The sequence below is a fragment of the Pieris brassicae genome, chromosome 10 (genome assembly GCF_905147105.1).
Source record: "Pieris brassicae chromosome 10, ilPieBrab1.1, whole genome shotgun sequence".
NCBI classification, from domain to species: Eukaryota; Metazoa; Arthropoda; class Insecta; order Lepidoptera; family Pieridae; genus Pieris; species Pieris brassicae.
The window spans coordinates 3,966,516-3,986,121 of record NC_059674.1 but is presented as its reverse complement, the minus strand read 5'-3'; the positions used below and the strand labels follow the sequence as shown (position 1 = coordinate 3,986,121).

The window sequence follows — 19,606 nt, the reverse complement described above, 5'->3', positions numbered from 1 at the left end:
CGCCATAATTCATAATTTCCTGTAAAATCTATATAACATTTTATTAGTAAATAAAACTTTATAAGAGCCGAGAAATTAATGTTTGACAAAGTGTTTTTATGCTTGTACCATCAAACATCATAACCTAAAAATGTAATTCCGCGTCCCTTTCAAAAAGTGACGTAAAATATTTACCGCCATTTTATGTCAAAGCAAACAAATATTCGCATAATATTTTATCTTCGAAGCAGTGACGACCATTAAGGAAGGCCATAAATAACCGGCTCTATTAGATGTCGTCTATGTCGATGCAAAACCGTAATCTATGTCGAGATATAGTATTAAAAAGTCCGAATAAAATAAAAAATAAAAACAATATTTTCTTATTATAACGGAACGGAAAGATACATTTTTGATGACACAGTTAAAAAACTATGTCCTAGATTTATAAATTACTGTAATAAAGCTATATTGTCTTTCAGTTTTATAGATAATCCTTATTATTGAACTGCATAAAGCAGCTGGATTTTTTTTTAATAAATATATATTTTAGTCACAAGCAATGGTGAAAGATTAACAAAATGTTATGTTTCTATGGGATAATTCCAAGCGAAGGAATGGCAAACTCGTAAATTAAAACGGATGCTTCGAACCAAGACACTCAATGAAGCCTTTATAATTTATGAACCCGAAATGTTTATTAAATTATGATCTTTTCGCTTTCAGTATCATATCAGAGCGATTTTGGTTCTATTTCTCATATTAAATTTTATACATTTTAACTAAATGCTCGCATCTTTAGGTGACAAAGACGGCGTGTCATTCGGAAGTATTTCTATTTCGGCACGGGCGTCTCGCTACAATGATCGGTACAGTTATTACCGGTCACTGACAGTGGTAATCGCGTTTTTTTTCCGTCATATTTCAACAAAAAACAATTATATGTCATTTGATTTGACACCTTTAAATTCCATAAAAAAGCAAAAGTCGTGGAGAACGTCAAATATCATGCACACTACAATAACATTAATGCTTATAGTATTTTAAACGGAAACATGAATTAATTCTTTATGCCTGGGAATTTGTACCAAACATTTTTTATGTTTCTTTCACAGAAAATAAATATCCTTCTATTATTCTGTCATTGTAGTTAAGGTTAATAGATGTTTCATATATCATAGTATCACAAAACGGAACGGACGGAACCAAAGCACAGTTATGTCGCTTTATTTCTGTTTAATACTGTTAACAAAACAATATAGTTTAGTTACATTTAAAGAAGTGAATCATGAATTATGTCACTAATGGTTTTATTCGTAGTTAAATTTTGGTGCTTTCGAAGGCAATTAAAATAACATGCCACAATCGCATTAGATTGTGCGACTTTACCGTTTGCTTATTTCGTAATAGCCCTCCGGGGTTTGGCGTCTCATTCGTCTGCTCTTCCCTCTGTCCCTCCTCATTCCTCAGTTGTCCCCGTGACCGCACACGTATCATACTAACCGCTGCGCCGGCGCAACGTGTCTAGTGAGTCAAGAGTTTAGTGTCAGTGACACGTGCCGTGTCGTTTTAATATAAGTAAAATTCGTTTTACCATAATTACCATGTCGCGTTGTAAATAGTATGAAGGTCATATCGCCAAGTTGACTCAGCGAGTATTAATTCGTGTAATAAGTTTAGATATGAATTTAATGTTCGATTACTACACATTTATTATTAGATATATATTTTAAACATAACAAGAGTCTATAGAAAACCGTACGTAAAAAATCGGAGTGAAATCTAATAATCTAAGCCTTTAATACCGAGTCATAGTTGATATCAAATTTAGTGAGGGTTATGTGTGAGATACCAGTGTTTGCGTTTTGATAAATTTAACGCGCGCTCCATAGATTTAATTATCATAAAATCAAGCAGGTGCCTCTTCAAGTCAAGTGCGTTTATAGTTGAATTCGTGGTTCGAAGCGTGATCGAGTTGGCCGTGACGTGCGTTGATAGTGCGACATGTTGATACATGGTGCTGTGAAGCCTATAAAACGAAGGCGCTTAGATCTTTTAAGAATTCCATGCTCGCTTGGGGTGCGGGGCGAGGGTCGGCCGGCCCCTCGCTGCCCCCCAAGAAACCAGAACTCAGCGATACGGACAGCGAAGCTCAGAGCGCGCTGCTCACCAGCGCCGCCGCCCTGGCTAGAAGACGGCGCGCCGTAAAATTAAAACGAAAGATCACCTTCAAAGTTTCAAGGTTCGTTATTTAGTTATAAGCCGGTATTTATACGGCTACTGAAGTCGTGATAAACTAATTCGTTATTGGTTTATTAACCTTATTGTTAGTATTTTAGGTCAAGCGATGGTGGTAGGCGATATGCTAACAATACAATAAAGCGCAATTCTAATAGATATATGACATTTGTCGGCGCTGTTCCATAAAATATTCATTTAGGTTCTAATTACTTACGTATCGATTTTTACTTGTTGTTGGTAGTTTAATATGCTGAATGTACATTGTTCATGTTATAATATTAATCGAGGATAATGTATAAAACCTTTGTCCTTGCTTAGATCTATAAATTTACGTAATTTTCTTTCTAGATTCTATACATGTATGTAAATGTAGGTAATTTAAAAAAAAATCAATGTGTGACATTACAGTGGAACCAACTAAAGTTTAACCTAAATAATTTTCTCTATAACGATCCAGCCAAATTCATGAGAAATGTATGTAAACTTTGTTTCCTTAAACAGGTTACATAACTTAGTAGGCATGGAGTGGATCGCTAACAAGCGTTTCCTTCCAAGCAATCCTAATAAGGAACAACAAAAGATAGTAGATATTCTACTGAGGGTAAAGTGAAGAACTGTACTAATTAACGTAATCAAACGATGTAAATAAATTTCACAGCGTTTGATTAATGTATTATTTTTGTCTATTAATATTGTCTAACTCAACGTAAGGACATAAATAAATTAACTTAACAATAGTCCTTATCAGTACTAATGGTTTAAGCGTACCGCCGATGTATTTTGACATATGTCAGGCTGATCACTTCAGGATGGCAGGGCTGGCAAAGTGCCACGGGCCCCCCCGGGGGCCCTGACCTGACCAAATGGCCGCGAGCTCAAAAATATTTTGTTTACATTGTACTTGAGTATTTTATTTTATTTGAAAAGTAAATTTTATAGGTTCTGCTTAAACACCAAAGTGAGACAACTAAAGACCATAATCCAATAATCGTTAAGTATTTCAACCAACCTAAGCAAATAGATGTTCAAGTTGAATTTGAAAACGTACATTGTAAACCTAAGGGCCCTTTCTTAAAAGATAGTGACAATAGATCTTTTCTAGAAAAACATAAGAAAATTATTAAACTGAGTAAAACGTGACGATTTTTACTGATAGGGCTCCATTAAAAGAATTTTCCACGGGCCCCAGATGGTATAGTTACGGCACGGATCTTCTCTATTAAAAAAAAAACATAGAAATAAATTAAATCCTATATGGGTAAGACAGTAGCGCCACTGGATGATTATTTTATTAAGTCTCTCATAAATTTTTCTGCCAATTATATGCCCTGATGTGAAATAAAGCTACGATAGTTGTTAGTCAAATAAAATTATAAGATAAGACATCGCACAGTTAAAGAATGACATCCGTTCTGATTCAGGTAAGCTGCTTATCATTCCGAGCACGCCAGCAACAGGTAGAAATGCCGGCTGTGGAAATTATCGTACAATCTTAATATTAAACTGGTCTATTACATAAAAACAAACATGATTTTGGTAATTTTATGATGAATTAATGTTCTGATATCAGATTCAGTCGGAAACAATCAGATTTAAACTATTCGCAGAAATAAAAGAACTAATGAAACTTTTAATCAAGAAAGCGAAAATGTAGGCCTTAATAATCTAAAATAATAATAAAAACGAAAAAATAAGACGAAATCAAAAGTTATAGTAAAAACACAATGCATTAAAAATAAATATATGGAAAAGACCTAGGGGAAGTAGACGATGGGACTACATTAAGGTGGATAGAAGATATAGAAACGAGAGGAGAAAGACGACTGGAGAAGGCATGTCCGAGAATGGGTCGTTCAATGAAAGTTACCACGAGTAATAAGAGAAACAAATAAATGGAAACTATAAAAAAAACTGATTAGAAATATTTTTTATTGTTATCGTTCTGATATCAAATATACGTAGAGCAAAAACAATAGCAAGCCAAATTTTAGTAAAGAACGTAAAATAAAGTAATGTTACTACAAAGTTTTCATGCGTCTTGATGTTAGTACCCGTTACTTTGCATCATTACACGCAGTGGCGTGTTGTCAATATTTCTCGTGAACGCGTTGTCCTAGTAGTATAAGTATGGGCCTCAGTTTCTTGTTTCGTGATTAGTCTGAGACCGACAAGGCATGCCATAGACGCAAATCGTCGACGTTTTAGTGATTCCATTGCGATGTTTAAAGTACGAGTGAGTGGGAAAAGCGTTATAGAAACTTCATTGCACAGCCGGGGATCCAAGTCGACCTCTTGATAGTCTGAACAAGGCCAATACTGCTCTAATTCAGAATCAACTGGCAAGCTAACGTATGGGCAATATTTTTATTATTGATAAATTTATTAGACTATTTACAGACGTAAATTTCTGTGGTTGCAAAAATCTACCAAAAACGGATTTATTGTTAACGTGAGAACAATTTAAATAAATAATTCTCGGACCAAACCCTTTACGATTAGGGTAAATCACTCGTAACGTGTGTAAATAAAGTAATAAAAAACCCGTATTTTCACAAATTAGTTCGCGCTTAAATTTATCACGGAATCTTAACCCTGGAGTAAAAACCCGTCTTAAGTTGAGTTTAAAGTTAACGAAGTTTACAGCAATACTCCAGTAAGTTTCTTTGTTTGTGTAACTTTAAAGAAAAGTTTTTAGTTTTTAATTGCTTTCATTAAACAACTTTTCTGATAAATAGGGATTATATTTCTATAACTTTCTTAATGAAATTACATTAATATTATTATTATTAATACTAGTAAGCCTTTATTTCTGACAGCCAGTATAATAATATACATAAACACTTATTTAAGTTACAAAACCTAACTTAATCTTATAGATCATAACAGCCGGTTTTGGTGATCAGCGTCTCCTGAGACACATAAGCCTCTTCCAGCTGCTTCCTTTTTTCTCTAATTATAGCTCTTCTTCTCCAAGTAGTGCCTCCTATTTTCTTTATATTATCTGCACATCTCTTGCCCTGTCTTCCTTTTTCCATCTCGTGGTTGCCATTCCATAATAATTGTTGTCGATTTCAACCTACTATCACTCGTCATGTGCCCAATCCAGCGCCATTTCATTTAAAGACCAAACAGATCGTCAGATATACTAATATAGTTCTATAGAATTTTATCAACATCACCTTGATGGCCGTAAGTCTTCTATTGCCTGTCGCACAACATCGTGCCACGTCCGTGGAACTTTCTTTTGCGAACTGCGGAATCGACTCCCAGTGGGCGTCTTCCCCGACAGATAAGACCTCCAACGATACAAAGTTACAGTAGATTCCTCCCTCAAAGGCCGGCAACGCACCCACTAAAAATGGGTGTCCATGGGCTGCATTTACGGCATTATATAAAAGAAAATAACACAAGGTTTTAGTTTATTTAATAATAATAGCAATACAACGTATATAGCATTTTAACGGCAATACATTTAAATATAATACACAAACATATATAATACAATACAAAAACACACATTACAGTTGTGTAAGATTTCGTAAGTCTTATCTAATCTTTGTCCACAATAAGGAACAGTTTCATCACAATCACTTTAGTGGATTTTGTGATCTCCGTATTTCTGTAGGACGTAAGTAATATTTGTAAATGTCGACAGGAATGTCTAATGTTTTTCTACATTACTTTTATTAAAGAACTTATACGCTAATGAATCAAAGGAAAGTAGGAAGTCCGTGTCGTTTGTAAGTCGGCAACATTAATTAATTACTGTTAATATAGAATTAGCTTCGTCGTAGGAATATTAAATGTAAACTGAAAATATTATTTAAAATTATCAATACCTAAAGATTAGGAATTCCTACGTTCTTTACTTCGAGGACTCTAAGTCGAATTGGTTCGAAGTTCTACCCAACTTTTAAAAAACATAGGTCAGTAATGATTTTCCATCCTCCCTCAAGAGGATCTCGCAATCGAACGAAGCTAAAAAGTTAAAAAGTATCGGTCAATACGTTTTACAGTCTTTGGCAGTACTCTCAAGTTTTTCAAACAGTATTTAAATGATAACGACGATTAACTTATTTTAAAATTTAAATAATCTCAGTATTATTGACAGATAAAACCATGGTTTATATATGGGCCCTTACTCTGCTACTTCCAATAGGGATACCAGCAGCTAACACTATCTCAGAGATTAGTTTATATTCCAAGTTTGTGACATTAGGTCTAAGAATATTTAGAGAACGCCATCAAACTTGCACACAAAGCGCGGCTAAGCAAAATTTGATTTGATTAGAAGAAGAACTTAGTCCTTCATTGACGCCAGCGAGCTTTCGTCCCATCAGGAGATTCCACCGTGACGTCTCTTAAGGTCCGAGCGTCGCTGGAGACACCCTTGCAGGCAACGCCTATTTCCAGCCCAGCTCGAGGTTAAAACCCCCAAAAGCAGCAGTCAAGGGCCAACAGGTCCAAAGTGAGACTCCATAAAAAATTAACCCTGTCGCTATTCTGTGTATGGCTGGACCGATTTTAATAATTTTTTATGCGTTTGGGTGGAGCCCTGCATGGTTTACATTCACAAATCAGCCCCGCTGATAGCGCTGCAGTCCGACTGCCGAGCATCCGAAGCCATCTAAGGCATCTAGGTTATTTATCTATACAGCTAATAAACAGATGGTATAGCATCTGTTCGTAACCCCTAAACGGCTGGACAGATTTTGGTGAAATGTTTTGAATGTTCACGTGGAGTCGAGAATGATTGAATGATGATTGATGATGAAGACGTGTGTCCTGTACACACGTCTTCATCTGTCGGATCCACTAGATTATACATTTATTTTAAATGGACAGTCCATTGGCATGTCTAAATTGAAAATATGGATAAAATTAAGTTAGTTAATTCCTCTATGAGTAACGCTAACTTGCACTAGTCGAACTATATGATAAACAAGTTGATAGGCAGATATTAGGTTTCTGATAGGCAATAATATAGGTATTTAATATTCGAGTGAACTTTAATCAAAGCGGTCCTCTGGAACGTCATTCAGGCAGATTGAAAATTTAATTGTACCGCCAATTAAGTGGGCACTTACAGCGATGTGTACACCTGCCCCAATTTTTGGATTGGACATTATATTAGCATCTACATCTCAAGAGTTTTGTAATATTTTCACTTTATATATTGTTACGATGGGTTGACTAAAATGTTTCTCGATTTTTCCACAAGTTAGCGATGGTTCCAGCAAGCTGAAATATTATCAATGGCCGGTTCATGAGAGGCTCCATCTCCATTGAAATTTGCATATTGTTGCTGTCTTTTTCAGGCTGAAACAATTTTTCAGACAGTTTCAGAACAAGTGTAGTCGAGTGGTACAGTTTTCAAGACTGCTTATACCCCTTTGATGGAGGAATATTCTAGAGTGAACTTTCTATGTGTGAGACAAGGACGGAAAGATACGCGGAATAGAGGGAAGATCGGAGTCGTCTCGAAGCCAAAGAGAACATTCTAGAACGCCCTGCGACAAACGATCTGCGAAAGAAATAAAGAATGCGTTCTAGAATTGTGCGATAAGGATAGTACAAACGCAAACGCACGTAGCAATCCTGTCTAGAAAGTTTTCGAACGATGTTCAAGATTATTAACAGGGATTTGTAAGCGAGCCAAAACGCGACCAGTTAATTCAGTTTTTAGTGCGAATCTAAGGGATAAAGTGCGAATAGTGAATACAAGCGATTAAGTGCGAGTAATTAGAGTAATTTGTGACAGTATTTTGTGTACGATAATTAGTGTATATCTGCGGCTTTTTAATGTATACATTTTTTATGGAAATGCAAACGAGTATGAGAAACCTGATGTTAAGTGATACCGCCACCCATGGACACTTACATTGCCAGAAGTGCGTTGCTGGCCTTTCATGAATGGGTACGCTCTTATTTTGAAGCACCCTAAGTCGAATTGGGTCGGAAATACTTCAGTAGGCAGCTGGTTCCTTTCGTTTGTCATTGATTTATTTAAAAAAACCCTTTTAGTTAACTTCGGCATTTTCTATACGATCCAGTAGCTTGTAACTATATCTTTTTCATAGTTATGTGATTGTATTTTAAATCAAAGCGATTTTTATTATTTTTTCAGTACACTTATTAAATTTTCCTTACTTATTACAGCTTTCAGCTTCCCTAAGTGCTACTTTGCGAGCTATTTGACGAGCTCCAGAGGTCTAGTTTCAGTTTATAAGTGACCTTCCGTTGTGCACAAATATCGTTTTAGTAAATTTATTTCTTAATGGCACTAAAAACCACTTGTGCCTTCCCTATTATTTATTACTACCATTATTAAGATCATAAACTCCACAGTTTTGCGTTTAAATTTTATTTTTCTCGCCGTAAAATCCCAGTGAAGAATTATTCATATTTCCGGGATATAGAAGGGTTCATCTCGAGAGACCGGGCCAGGTTAGAGGTTGGAGATTTTGACGAAATTATTATAATTCATATTAAAAATATTGTCCTACTCGATTCCCCGTAGTGTGTTAGCCTAAATAAATAAGCTTTTGTTAGTTTATTATTATGATATTTTGTTGTACAGTTTCTTACCACTTCATTGTAAACCAAAAACTTAGCAATTAGTGTCTTGCCAGTTCCCGATTTACGCACTTGATTTGGAAACACGTGTTAGCTTCTAATATTTATTTAATTAAATTTTAAACATTTTTATGAAACATATTCTTAAGAATCTTGCTTGCAAGTGCCCATGTGCAATAGTTATTCATTTGACTCGTTCGGTTCGGTTGACGAATTGTTACGAATTGACTCGACCATCTCCCCGAAGTGGGATGCCCGAGTCGGAGGAGGGAGTTGTGATTATAAAAGAAGTTGTGACACATGCGCACGGGCTTTTTCTTGGTACAAGTTAGAAGTTATACAGTTCACGTAAAATCAGTGAAGTAAATTATAGTGAATTAAGTCATCATTGAAGTGTTTAATTTCCTACCCTAAGAACTAGATCAACTACCGCTAACACAAGGTAGTAAATGTAAATTAAGATTTTAATTTTTTTATATAGACTTTTATAAGTGTACATCGTTACATTTGATTTGATAATAGTAATGTAAATTACAAATAAATTTATAAGTTTTCTTAGTCCCTGCACCGGTCTACGAAGGGCCCAATAGAGAGTTCAATGTTGAGTTTTGAACCACAGATATTGAAATTACTACATCGAAATAGCAAAAACTTCGAGATGGTTATTGTTATTGGAAGTTATAGACGGAGAGGTTCAACACGCTCAAAGAAATAACACTTTAAATTTATAATTATGCAGCTTCGTCTGCGTTTTCGTATAAAGCGAGATTTTTTTGCGACATATTTAAGTATTCCTATATTTCCTATTAAATACAGATTAATTTAAAATTAAGTCATTTATTAAAACTTAAATATAACAATCACAAATAGTATTTAAAATTTTCTTAACGTACATGGTAATAATAATAATAATTAGAAACCTTTAACGTTGACAGCATTGCCCCGCTGTATTGCGATACCTATTCGTAGAGCGAGGAATGCACCAGCTCTATCACAGGTGCTATCTACCAGTCACCAACTTAAATCTTTAATCAGCGTTCCCTTGAACCCCACGGCTCTGGAGTCTCTACTCCAAAGGGAACAAAATTGAAGTTAGAGGAAAGACTCTTTCTTATATTTGAGCTGTTTATTACTTTCTGCCTGCTCTGCGGCCGCCTCAGATATTTTGCTTGCCCTAGGAAGGTGAGACTGGGCTAACGTGTCCAATATCAAGTCTGACCCATCCTCTAAGGTATCAACGACCCCAACCGTTCTTATCGATTCCTGTTGGCTCCAAATTGGCTGGCAAGAGAGCGGGACATGATATCAAAGAGCACCAGCACTCTTTGGGCAATGAAGGCCATGGTGTCTAAACGCTACTTTCTTCAAAGCTACAAGGAAACTTATGGGGCGACATATGGGCACTCCTAAGCGGAGTCTGATGGCAATTCGAAGTGATTCAGGGTCCAAAAGGGTGCCAGTGTTTGGCGAAGGATAAGTATTAAGCCAATGACCAGCTTTCCTAGACCCTACTGCCACCAACCTTGCGCGGTCTGTAATTGAAATAATCATTCCTTATAATTCAGTAACTTTACATCAAAACTATAATTAGATACATGCTTTTATTACGAATCACATTAATGTAAATCCGTAAAATATCATGTACGTATACTTTTTAAGTTCACACGCCTGACAGAAGCGGTCCGGGAACTACATTATATAATATAGCAAGCACTGTAAGCTGTGGTCTTTTAGTCCATATTGTGTGATTTTTGTAGTTTCTAAGTGCCCATAAACAGTTATTTCTGAAAAGTCGTTAACGACATTTATGAAGCGTAAACGTGATCATATTTTTTTTATTACGTTAATGATAAAACGGGGAAATAATTACATAATATTAACATTTAAGTCACGCGTAACAATTTCAATAAAAACTATATGTTAAGGTGTATAATATTACTTACGCTATTAATTTAAATAATGCATAATATATTGCATTAGCGTCAAATACTTTTTAATTAAACTTATTTACGTTACTAATCGTTTCGAGAACAATCTCAGCGAGTACCACATCAAGTTTATAGACAAGTATTTGATATGAAATGTTGCCAACTAACGCCATGTATAAAACAAGTATTGAGGGAGTGATAAATTCGCGTTTTATACATGTTTTCTTTCGATTAGTATTTACATTTGAGTGACCAATGGACTTTCTTCCTCTGTACGCATTTAACATTCCCGTGAACGGTGAAGGAAACGCGAGGAAACGGCTTGCCCTAGACCCAAAATCTCGGCGTGTGTCAGGCACACCTGATCTGATCTGAGGCTGATCACCTACTTGCCTATTAGATTGACAAATTATCATGAAACAGGTTCAGAAATCCGAGGCTGTAAACTAAAAAGGATTGATTTTAATTTTTTAGTAATTACATTTTAATACCTACCAGTGATTAAAACCAGTGGCGAATGCAATTAATCCGTTTCATAGTATGAATATGTCTCGTATTTTTAATATATTTTTGATCCAATATAACATAATCATTGTTGCATACTACTTGTATGTACTCCAAATAAAATACAAAATGCTGAACGAACGAACGAAAACATTCAGAGCAACACAGAGAAGTGTGCATAAACTTTTTCTTTAGGTTTTTATATGACCCTTTGCTTTCTAAGTTGCACGATGGTAATAGCGCGGGATATCTATCTATCTATATATATATATAAATTAATCCCTATATACCTTGGTCACGTCATCACGCATGAACGGCTGGACCGATTTCGCTAATTCTTTTTTTGTTGTGTTTGTTATTGTCAGGAGAAGGTTCTTATGAGTTTGATATAACATTGACAGAATGCGTGATGCAAATATCGTCAAAGAGGATGTAAGAAAAATAAATATCGTTTAAAATAAATGCTTCGATTGGAGTTATTATATTGATAAAATACATATAAATAATTCGAGTCGCTATTTTTTTGTGGTCAATCTTGATGAAGCAAGTTTTTCACATGGCAAGTTATGTCGCCTGTTCTCATGTCAGAATACCAACAAAACTATTTAAATACGCGCCAGAAAAACAAACAAAGAATGTTGTATATCATAAAGCATTTTTAGTTAATTATACCAATTCGAAATCAATATTCATAGTTAAGTCAGGTCAACGCCTGTCGGGTCCGCTAGTAATATTAGGTCCTTACATATGAAATTGGCGTTTTGTATGGGAGGAACAAAAAGTCGAATATTTTTAATTATATAATATATTTAATTAATCAAAGTATGAACCATTGTTTTCTATGCACTTTTGCCATCTCATAGGTAGTTCATAGATCCCTTTCCAAAAAAAACAGTCGGACGGGAATCAATAAAATCTGTGAAGGCGATTTGGACTGCCCCATCAGAGTTAAACTTTTTCCCTTGCAAGAAGTTGTCCAAATTTCGAAAAAAATGGTAATCTGTTGGAGCAAGGTCCGGGGAGTACGGAGGATGTCTTAGACATTCCAATTGAAGCTCTTCTAATTTGGTAGCCGTCTGTTGTGCAGTGTGTGTTCTAGCGTTGTCGTGAAGTAGCGGTTACGTGGAGCGATTGACCAGCCTAGGTTGTTTAGACATCATAGGCCATAATAGTCTGGCCAGGTTTGAGCAAATTGATTTGTCTGACTGCAATGAAGAATACCGACACTAGTCCACCAAACGCTTACAAGTAACTTTTTTGGGGTTAATTTTCGCTTGGGGCAGGATTTGGCTGGCTGGCCAGGATCCAACCATTGCGCTGAGCGCTCCCGATTATCGTAAAGAATCCATTTTTCATAACAGGTAATGATTCGGTTTAAAATACCTTCATTATTGTGCCGGTTCAGTAATGTAACGCAGTCGACGCGCGTTTGCCTGTTTGCTTCAGTCAATTCGTGAGGTACCCACCTTTCAAGCTTTTTAATTTTCCCAATTTGCTTCAAGTGAATTAAAACAGTTTTATCACTAACACCGCAGCCTGCAGTTAACTCGGACGTGGTTTGCGATGGATCCGCTTCCACAATAGCCTTCAATACTTCATTATCAACTTGGGTCTCAGGCCGTCCACGGGGCTTGTTCTGCAGGTCGAAATTTCCAGAACGAAAACGTTGGAACCAAAAACGAACTGTGTTTTCTTTTGCAACATGACCGCCATACACATCATTCACCCTTCGAGTCGTTTCTGCAGCACTAGAGCCACGGCGGAACTCGTACTCGTAAATAATGCGAGTTTTCCATTTTGTAAAATGAGTGACGCAAACAGAAAAAAACAAATGAATGACGGTCATTGAAGCACAAATACATGAGTAAATAGCTGTACAAATTTGAATTTGGAATCCCTTACCAAAGAGGAGAACATCGTGATTAAAGTGGCCAGTACGAAATACGCCAATTTCATATGTAAGGACCTAATATGTATATATGATTTGATAGTCGTCGGTATGAACCAGTCCAATCCTTTGAATCCTTTGAACCAGTCAGAACCAGACGGACATTTTAATGTAAGACTGGTTTCTCATAATCTATTATTTTTAAATGTAATTGCAGGCAAACGGGCAGGCGGCTCATCTGATGTTAAGTAATACCGCCGCCCATGGACACTCACATTGCCAGAAGGCAAATGTGTTGCCGGCCTTTCAAGAATTGGTACTCTCTTTTATTGAAGTCGAATTGGTTCGGAAATACTTCAGCAGTAACTGGTTCCACATAATTTGATCTAATCCATTTTTACGTCTAACTTGTACTTTTTTTTATATGATCACAGCAGATCAGGTAAACACTTTACATTATTTACAGAATTAGTGCAAAGTCTTTTAAACGTGGATTTAGACATACAGGACTTATATACTGTTTGAGAATTTTACCCTTAAACCACCTCGGGAACATCGGTCTATCTATTCTGAAAGAAATTCTTAGATGACATTTTACGAAAAATTACCCAGATATTTTTATCAACCTTTTATCTGTAATGTACGCGAGGAAGCATAAGGCTATTGATATTTTCTAGACTAAATCGCATTAATATTCTAATCAATATTTGCATTACGTAAATACAATGTGTTCTGAGTGGTAAATTATTTTACATAATTATGTTTCGAGTTCAGTGAACATAGATTGAAGAACAAAGTTGTTGTGTGTTTTAAGGAGCTTACCTCAAACACAAATTTCAATTTAGGGTTTAAAATTTATTACAAAGATTTACCTGCATATTTATAAATATAAATATTCGTCTCACTAGAAATCTAAAATGGCTTATCTTGATCATGAAACATTTGTGGAAGTGCACGGAAGGAAACGGTGAGAAAAATATATAAGGATATTAATATTAAGCTATCAAATATATTATAGATAGATGATTGATGTGTAAATATCGTTTAGTTTGTTTAAGTATCTTTGATTTGTAATTGAAGTCCTAAAAGGATTTTCATTAATTTTCGTTTATTTGGGTGGATTCGCGATTTACATTTTGATGCTTTGTTTAAGACAAGACAGGCCGTCGGACGGGTTCGATAGAAAATAAAAAATGTGTGTGTCAGCTACGACGCACGATTGGAGTTTACTCCTTACGAACGATAATTATGATATATATCGAATAGAAAAAAAGGGTAAATGAACGCATCTGCTAAAATGATAAGAGAAACAACCATATATCTGTAATTATTCGGATTATTTATATTACTTCAATACAGCGTATTACATAAAGTATGTTACAAAACAATATAAATAATAATAATAATAATAACATTAATAATTGTGTTCAATTTATACAAATCCAATTTTAGAGAGAGAATGAGATGGAATCATTCTTTTACACGTTCAATCCTACAGATATATATGTTTGTCTCTTTCTACGTAACGCCTCAACTTTTCGTGTTACACTTGATTTTAACCCACATAAAATTTCCGTACCGGGCCTTATAACTCAAATCGATTCTTAAGGAGTAAACCCCAAAAATTAACTGCATCGTTCTAATCTAGTCGAGAACTTTTTTCGAGATAAAATACGAGTGGAACATGACGTACAGACTCGTGCGGTAACTCTTGGCTCTGTACATCTAGAGCAAACAACGTATACGAGAGAATGTTGAGGTATTTGCTACCGCGGCTGATAAATGGTCTACCCAATCAGACAACATAAACAGTAAATTTAAAGAACTACTTTTATATGCATTTGTCGCGCTCTCAAACAAGACTGCTATGGTTACATTAATACAAACCATAGCGGTTTTCTACTGTAACATATTGTGGTTATGTAATATTATTTTGTAAAATAAAGAATACATATATAATAATAAAAAATAAAGTATTCATCCATCTTTTCATGATAGCATTCACATCTATATATAGATAAAATTCTCGTGTCATAATGTTCGTTCCCATACTCCTCCGAAACGGCTCAACCGATATGTATGAAATATTAAGTAAGTCTGAGAATTGGCTACTATCTATATTTCAAACCCCTAAGTGATTCTTTATAATACGACATACAAAAATACATAAAACCCTTAATTTTTACCCCTCTATCAACCCCTATATTTTATTTGTAAATTAGAAAATTATGACTTGAACTCTTGACGTTCTGAGAAATATTCACAGAAAAACCTAATAAGGAAATTCCGAAAAACCTAACAGTCTCTCCCTCTCTTCCACGTTGGTATGTATTAAAAAGGTAGGCTAAGTAAAATCACAGTAAGGAGAAATGAAGCTTGCAGGAGCAGCTAGTTTTTTTTAAATATAAATGGTCGTTTACCTGAGGCCATACTAAACATTACGATCTATCCTTACTTAAGATAAATACAATTTAAGTATAACCCAATTTGCTAATGACTTAAGAAACTGTCCAATGACGAAACTTACATTTTTATTAAAGGGAAGACAGTGTGTCCTTGTGTTCTATTGTTTCATTTACCACTATTGACTAAGCTAAGGTGAACTAACAGTAAATCAAATGGTTTTATCGTTTTCAATTGTCTCACTGGGACGGCAGTGTGAAGAAGTTGAATAGCGACTCGTGATGAGTCTTTGTTCATGGGCTCCAGCAAATACACATTTAACAGAAAGATACGAAAGAGTAGTTTAGTTCTTCTTCCTCCTCTCCATTACTGGAGGCCGTCAGTCTCGTTTGTGATCATCCTGTGATAGATGCAACAATCCTTCCTTCAAGGTAGTTGTAAAACCTATTGTACCGAAGCCATGGTTTTGTATAATTCTTTTTTACGACAGGCCATATTTCCTGTAATAATTAATAGTTAAAAGATTTCAATTGCACTGATCTATGAAATATTTTACTTATAATGAGGTCAATTTTATTCTCTATCTCTAAAGCACCTTGAGTATAAGCCTTGCTTAGATTAATTTAAGTTATAATACAAGTTTAAATTCATGAAATATGATAAACCTAACAATCAAATATACAGTATTTACAATGTTCTTAACTTATATAGTAATCGTTAAAAATTAATAAAAACGAAATTAAAATAAATTTAAAAAGTTTGGTCCATGTGGCAGTGAATTGTCTTATTGATTTATTTTACACATATCCACGTCTACACTATTTAAAGACTTAACAGCTTCCAATCAATTGGATTGCTTGTGGCGCCGTCCATGCGGCTTGTCTCTCTCTCTAAAATATGGCGAGGGGGCCGATGGCTGGCCATGCGTGATACTCGTGAACGGGTGCTACTTGTGTTGACTGGTCGTACTTGACTTCGTGTATGCGATGATGTTAGTTATTTCGACTATGTATTTGCGTGTTGTTCCCACAAGAATGTAAGTGCGTGCTCCTATTTGACCATGCCTCCTGCTGATATAGGATCTTTGACACAAATCTTGTTTTTAATTTATTTTATTATCATTTATTACTTAAGATGTCATGTGGAACATGGTGTAATGGTTGCAGCTCCTAACAGACGTTGTGTAAAACAAAAACTTTGGCCTTTAAAAAGAGTGGTGTAGAGTTTATTGCCAGTTCTTCTCTTCCGTTCTACGCCCTTTGATTCGAGAACTAGCACTAAATATAAAATTAGAAGCATTTAATGAATATTTCTTTGTTTGACGTTCATTAGTGTACATTGTGTTCATAAGTGTATCTATATGAAAACAATTTGACAAAATAATTATACGCCCAGATTGGAACCCAGAACCTGAAGTCCACTCAGCAACGAAAGCGTTACTGCCATAACAATAAATTATTATATACTACATCATTCTTTGATATCGACGCCTACGCATTGTCTGTTCTAGAACACGGGAATTAGACCCACTCAACCAGTACTTTGCTGCAACCGTATTTATTAACAATTTTTGAGAACTCGTGCAGTTCATTTCCATACGATTATTCAAGATTAGATCTATATATACGATTAGCAGACCCGACAGTGTGCACATAAAGATCATTTGTGCTCAGCCAGGATTCAAACATACAAAAGAAATGTCGCAACTAACCACGCCGTTTTCATGTCCATTCTTTATGAAAATTTATTCAATGGTTTAGAGACTTCCACAATGTAAATAACATTTATAATATTTGCAATCGTTTCATTTTTCTAAATTATTATTATAGCGCTGAATAACGAAGCTCAAGGACATCTATACAGCAAATCACCTGTTTCGAATCTCCGTCGTAACTGATATGGCAATGGCCTCGTTCTCTTTACGCCGTTGTCTATCCAAACAAAAGAGGAGCATTGCATTGTTTTTGTTATCAAAAGTATTAGAGGCCTATGCCAAAATTTTTGTTCTTCCAATTGAAATTTTTGTATGAATTTCTCTTATACGGAAATTGTACTCACAGAGTGTTGCTGTTATTTGTGTAAGTGTAATACATTATTATACGAAATACATATTTTTGAAGTGTTTATATTCATTAATGATTACTGTGGAATAATCCTGGGGGTCTTTCCTGGAGGTCGTCTCAAGTCTTTTTAACCGATTGTTTAAAGGCCCAATAAAGTTGGTGTCCATGGGCTGCGTTGACTGCCATTTTTGAGCGTCTCGTAGATTCGCTTGGCTATTAAAAAAACTCAATCATTCGATTGTATTGTAATTTTGTTTTGACAAAACAGAGCCAAAATTGTTGATTCAGTAATTTGCCAAAGAACTTCGACGTTCATATGATTTCAACTTTAATCGAAAAAAGCAATTACTCAGTTGTCAACAAAACAATTGAATAAATCTGAATATATTTTTTAAAAAAACGTAACGCGCTCTTAGAATGCCAACTTTGTTTGGTTTCGTTAATTTAATTTATAACGGATACAAAGGCAACTTTACTTCATTTAATATACATTATTAAGACATAATTATTACTTTTCATTATTACAAATCATTTTTAAAACTAATTGCGAAAACTTCTGATTCCAAGTAATGGGGGAATCCCCTCGCTCTCCCCCTTAGACTAAGTCTCGATTTATCAGAATTTTTTAATTAATTATGTTAAAAAATCAAATAATTTCTTTTAATTGAAGACGCAATTGATCGGCGTATTTTAGAATTTTACCTCTGTATTCTAGAACACAATTAAACTTAAAGCTAGGTTCAAGAACTTTCCAGACATTTTATTAATTAGATTATGGGCCTTAGAATGATGTTATAATTACACCTCATTAGTAACATACTAACGCCATCTATTGTCGAGAAGTTTTCCCCCTTTCGAATCTCGATTGTATATAAGTATACAAATATAAGGTTTAATTTCCTTCTCAAAAATATGGACAATGTGTTCCCATGTGGCATATTTTTGCAAAGCACACCAATTAGTGCGTTTCATCGCAGAAAGGTTCTCGTTTGAGCGAACTGAATAAAATTGCCCACGGCTAGTTGCGGTGGAAGTTCCGACCTCCATTGTATAAAGTAATTTTTCATAGCGTTTATTTCACTTTAGAGCAATTTCTAGCTTAAAATTGTTTTTTATCTGAGTTTTTAATCAATTTAGTTTGTCAGCATCCCACTTCCCAATTCCCACACTACAAATAATCTGCGCCATAATAACGCCTTTTTCTGCTTGGGTATGCACCGAAATAAAATCACTTTAACTATAAAAAAGGTACTTGGACATCTTTAGATTTAAAACAGATTATTGATGTATAATTTAACAAGTTTAGTTATGTTTTGATTTACCAAGTAGCAAGTTTTCTAAAAGTCATATCATATGTAGCGTTCGCTTTTACTTTGTAAGTTTCTCTCTACTTTGCAACTTTATAAGGTTGGATATATGAAAGGAAACATGTTTCCCATATATTAGTATGATTTTTACAAAAATGTATGTGACTTTTCCAATTATATCACTAGTTTTTTGACAATTATATGTTTACTAAAATATATGTTAAATATTCGATTAACAACACTGTAATAGAATGGTAACTAACAATAAACTTTCGTATGTAAAACTTATGCAGCGCGTTGTGTATTAGGTACTACACTATTATGTATGTAATATTTGTTTTCTTCAAAATTACTGGACCGATTTGAAAAATTATTTCATTATTAAAATCTTAAATTATCCCTGATTACGGGAATTAAATTATTCATATTTTGAAGAGTTAAAGATCTATAATAAACTATGCTAATCTATCCCAAGGTGTGTGAAAAATGTCAATGAAGTCCTGTTATCGCGTACGCAAACTTTGTGCAATAGCGCAAAGTGTGACCGAGATATATATCTAATTATTACATATACGGCCGCTTAGACTGATCTCAAATATGACCCTCAAATATACTAAATTAAACAAAATCGTTAATATTAATTGAACAAATAATGTAAGAAAAACAATGTGTATGAAAGAAAATTATGGAAAGTTTAAGTATAATTCGGTGTGGTTT

At 34.8% G+C, this 19,606-nt stretch overlaps 1 protein-coding gene across 7 annotated transcripts in view; it reads left to right on the top strand.

Annotated features, from left to right (window-relative positions):
* Window positions 1–19,606, top strand: part of LOC123715698 (eye-specific diacylglycerol kinase) — a 157,122-nt gene that overhangs the window by 74,855 nt on the left and 62,661 nt on the right. The window contains exon 1 of one of the 7 annotated variants that reach the window (XM_045670929.1): window positions 1,473–2,221. The exons of the other annotated variants lie outside the window; for them this stretch is intronic. Coding sequence (XP_045526885.1) covers window positions 2,046–2,221 — 176 coding nt within the window. The 5' untranslated portion in view covers window positions 1,473–2,045. Of the gene's footprint in view, window positions 1–1,472; window positions 2,222–19,606 lie in introns of those variants that run through there. 7 annotated transcript variants of the gene reach the window in all.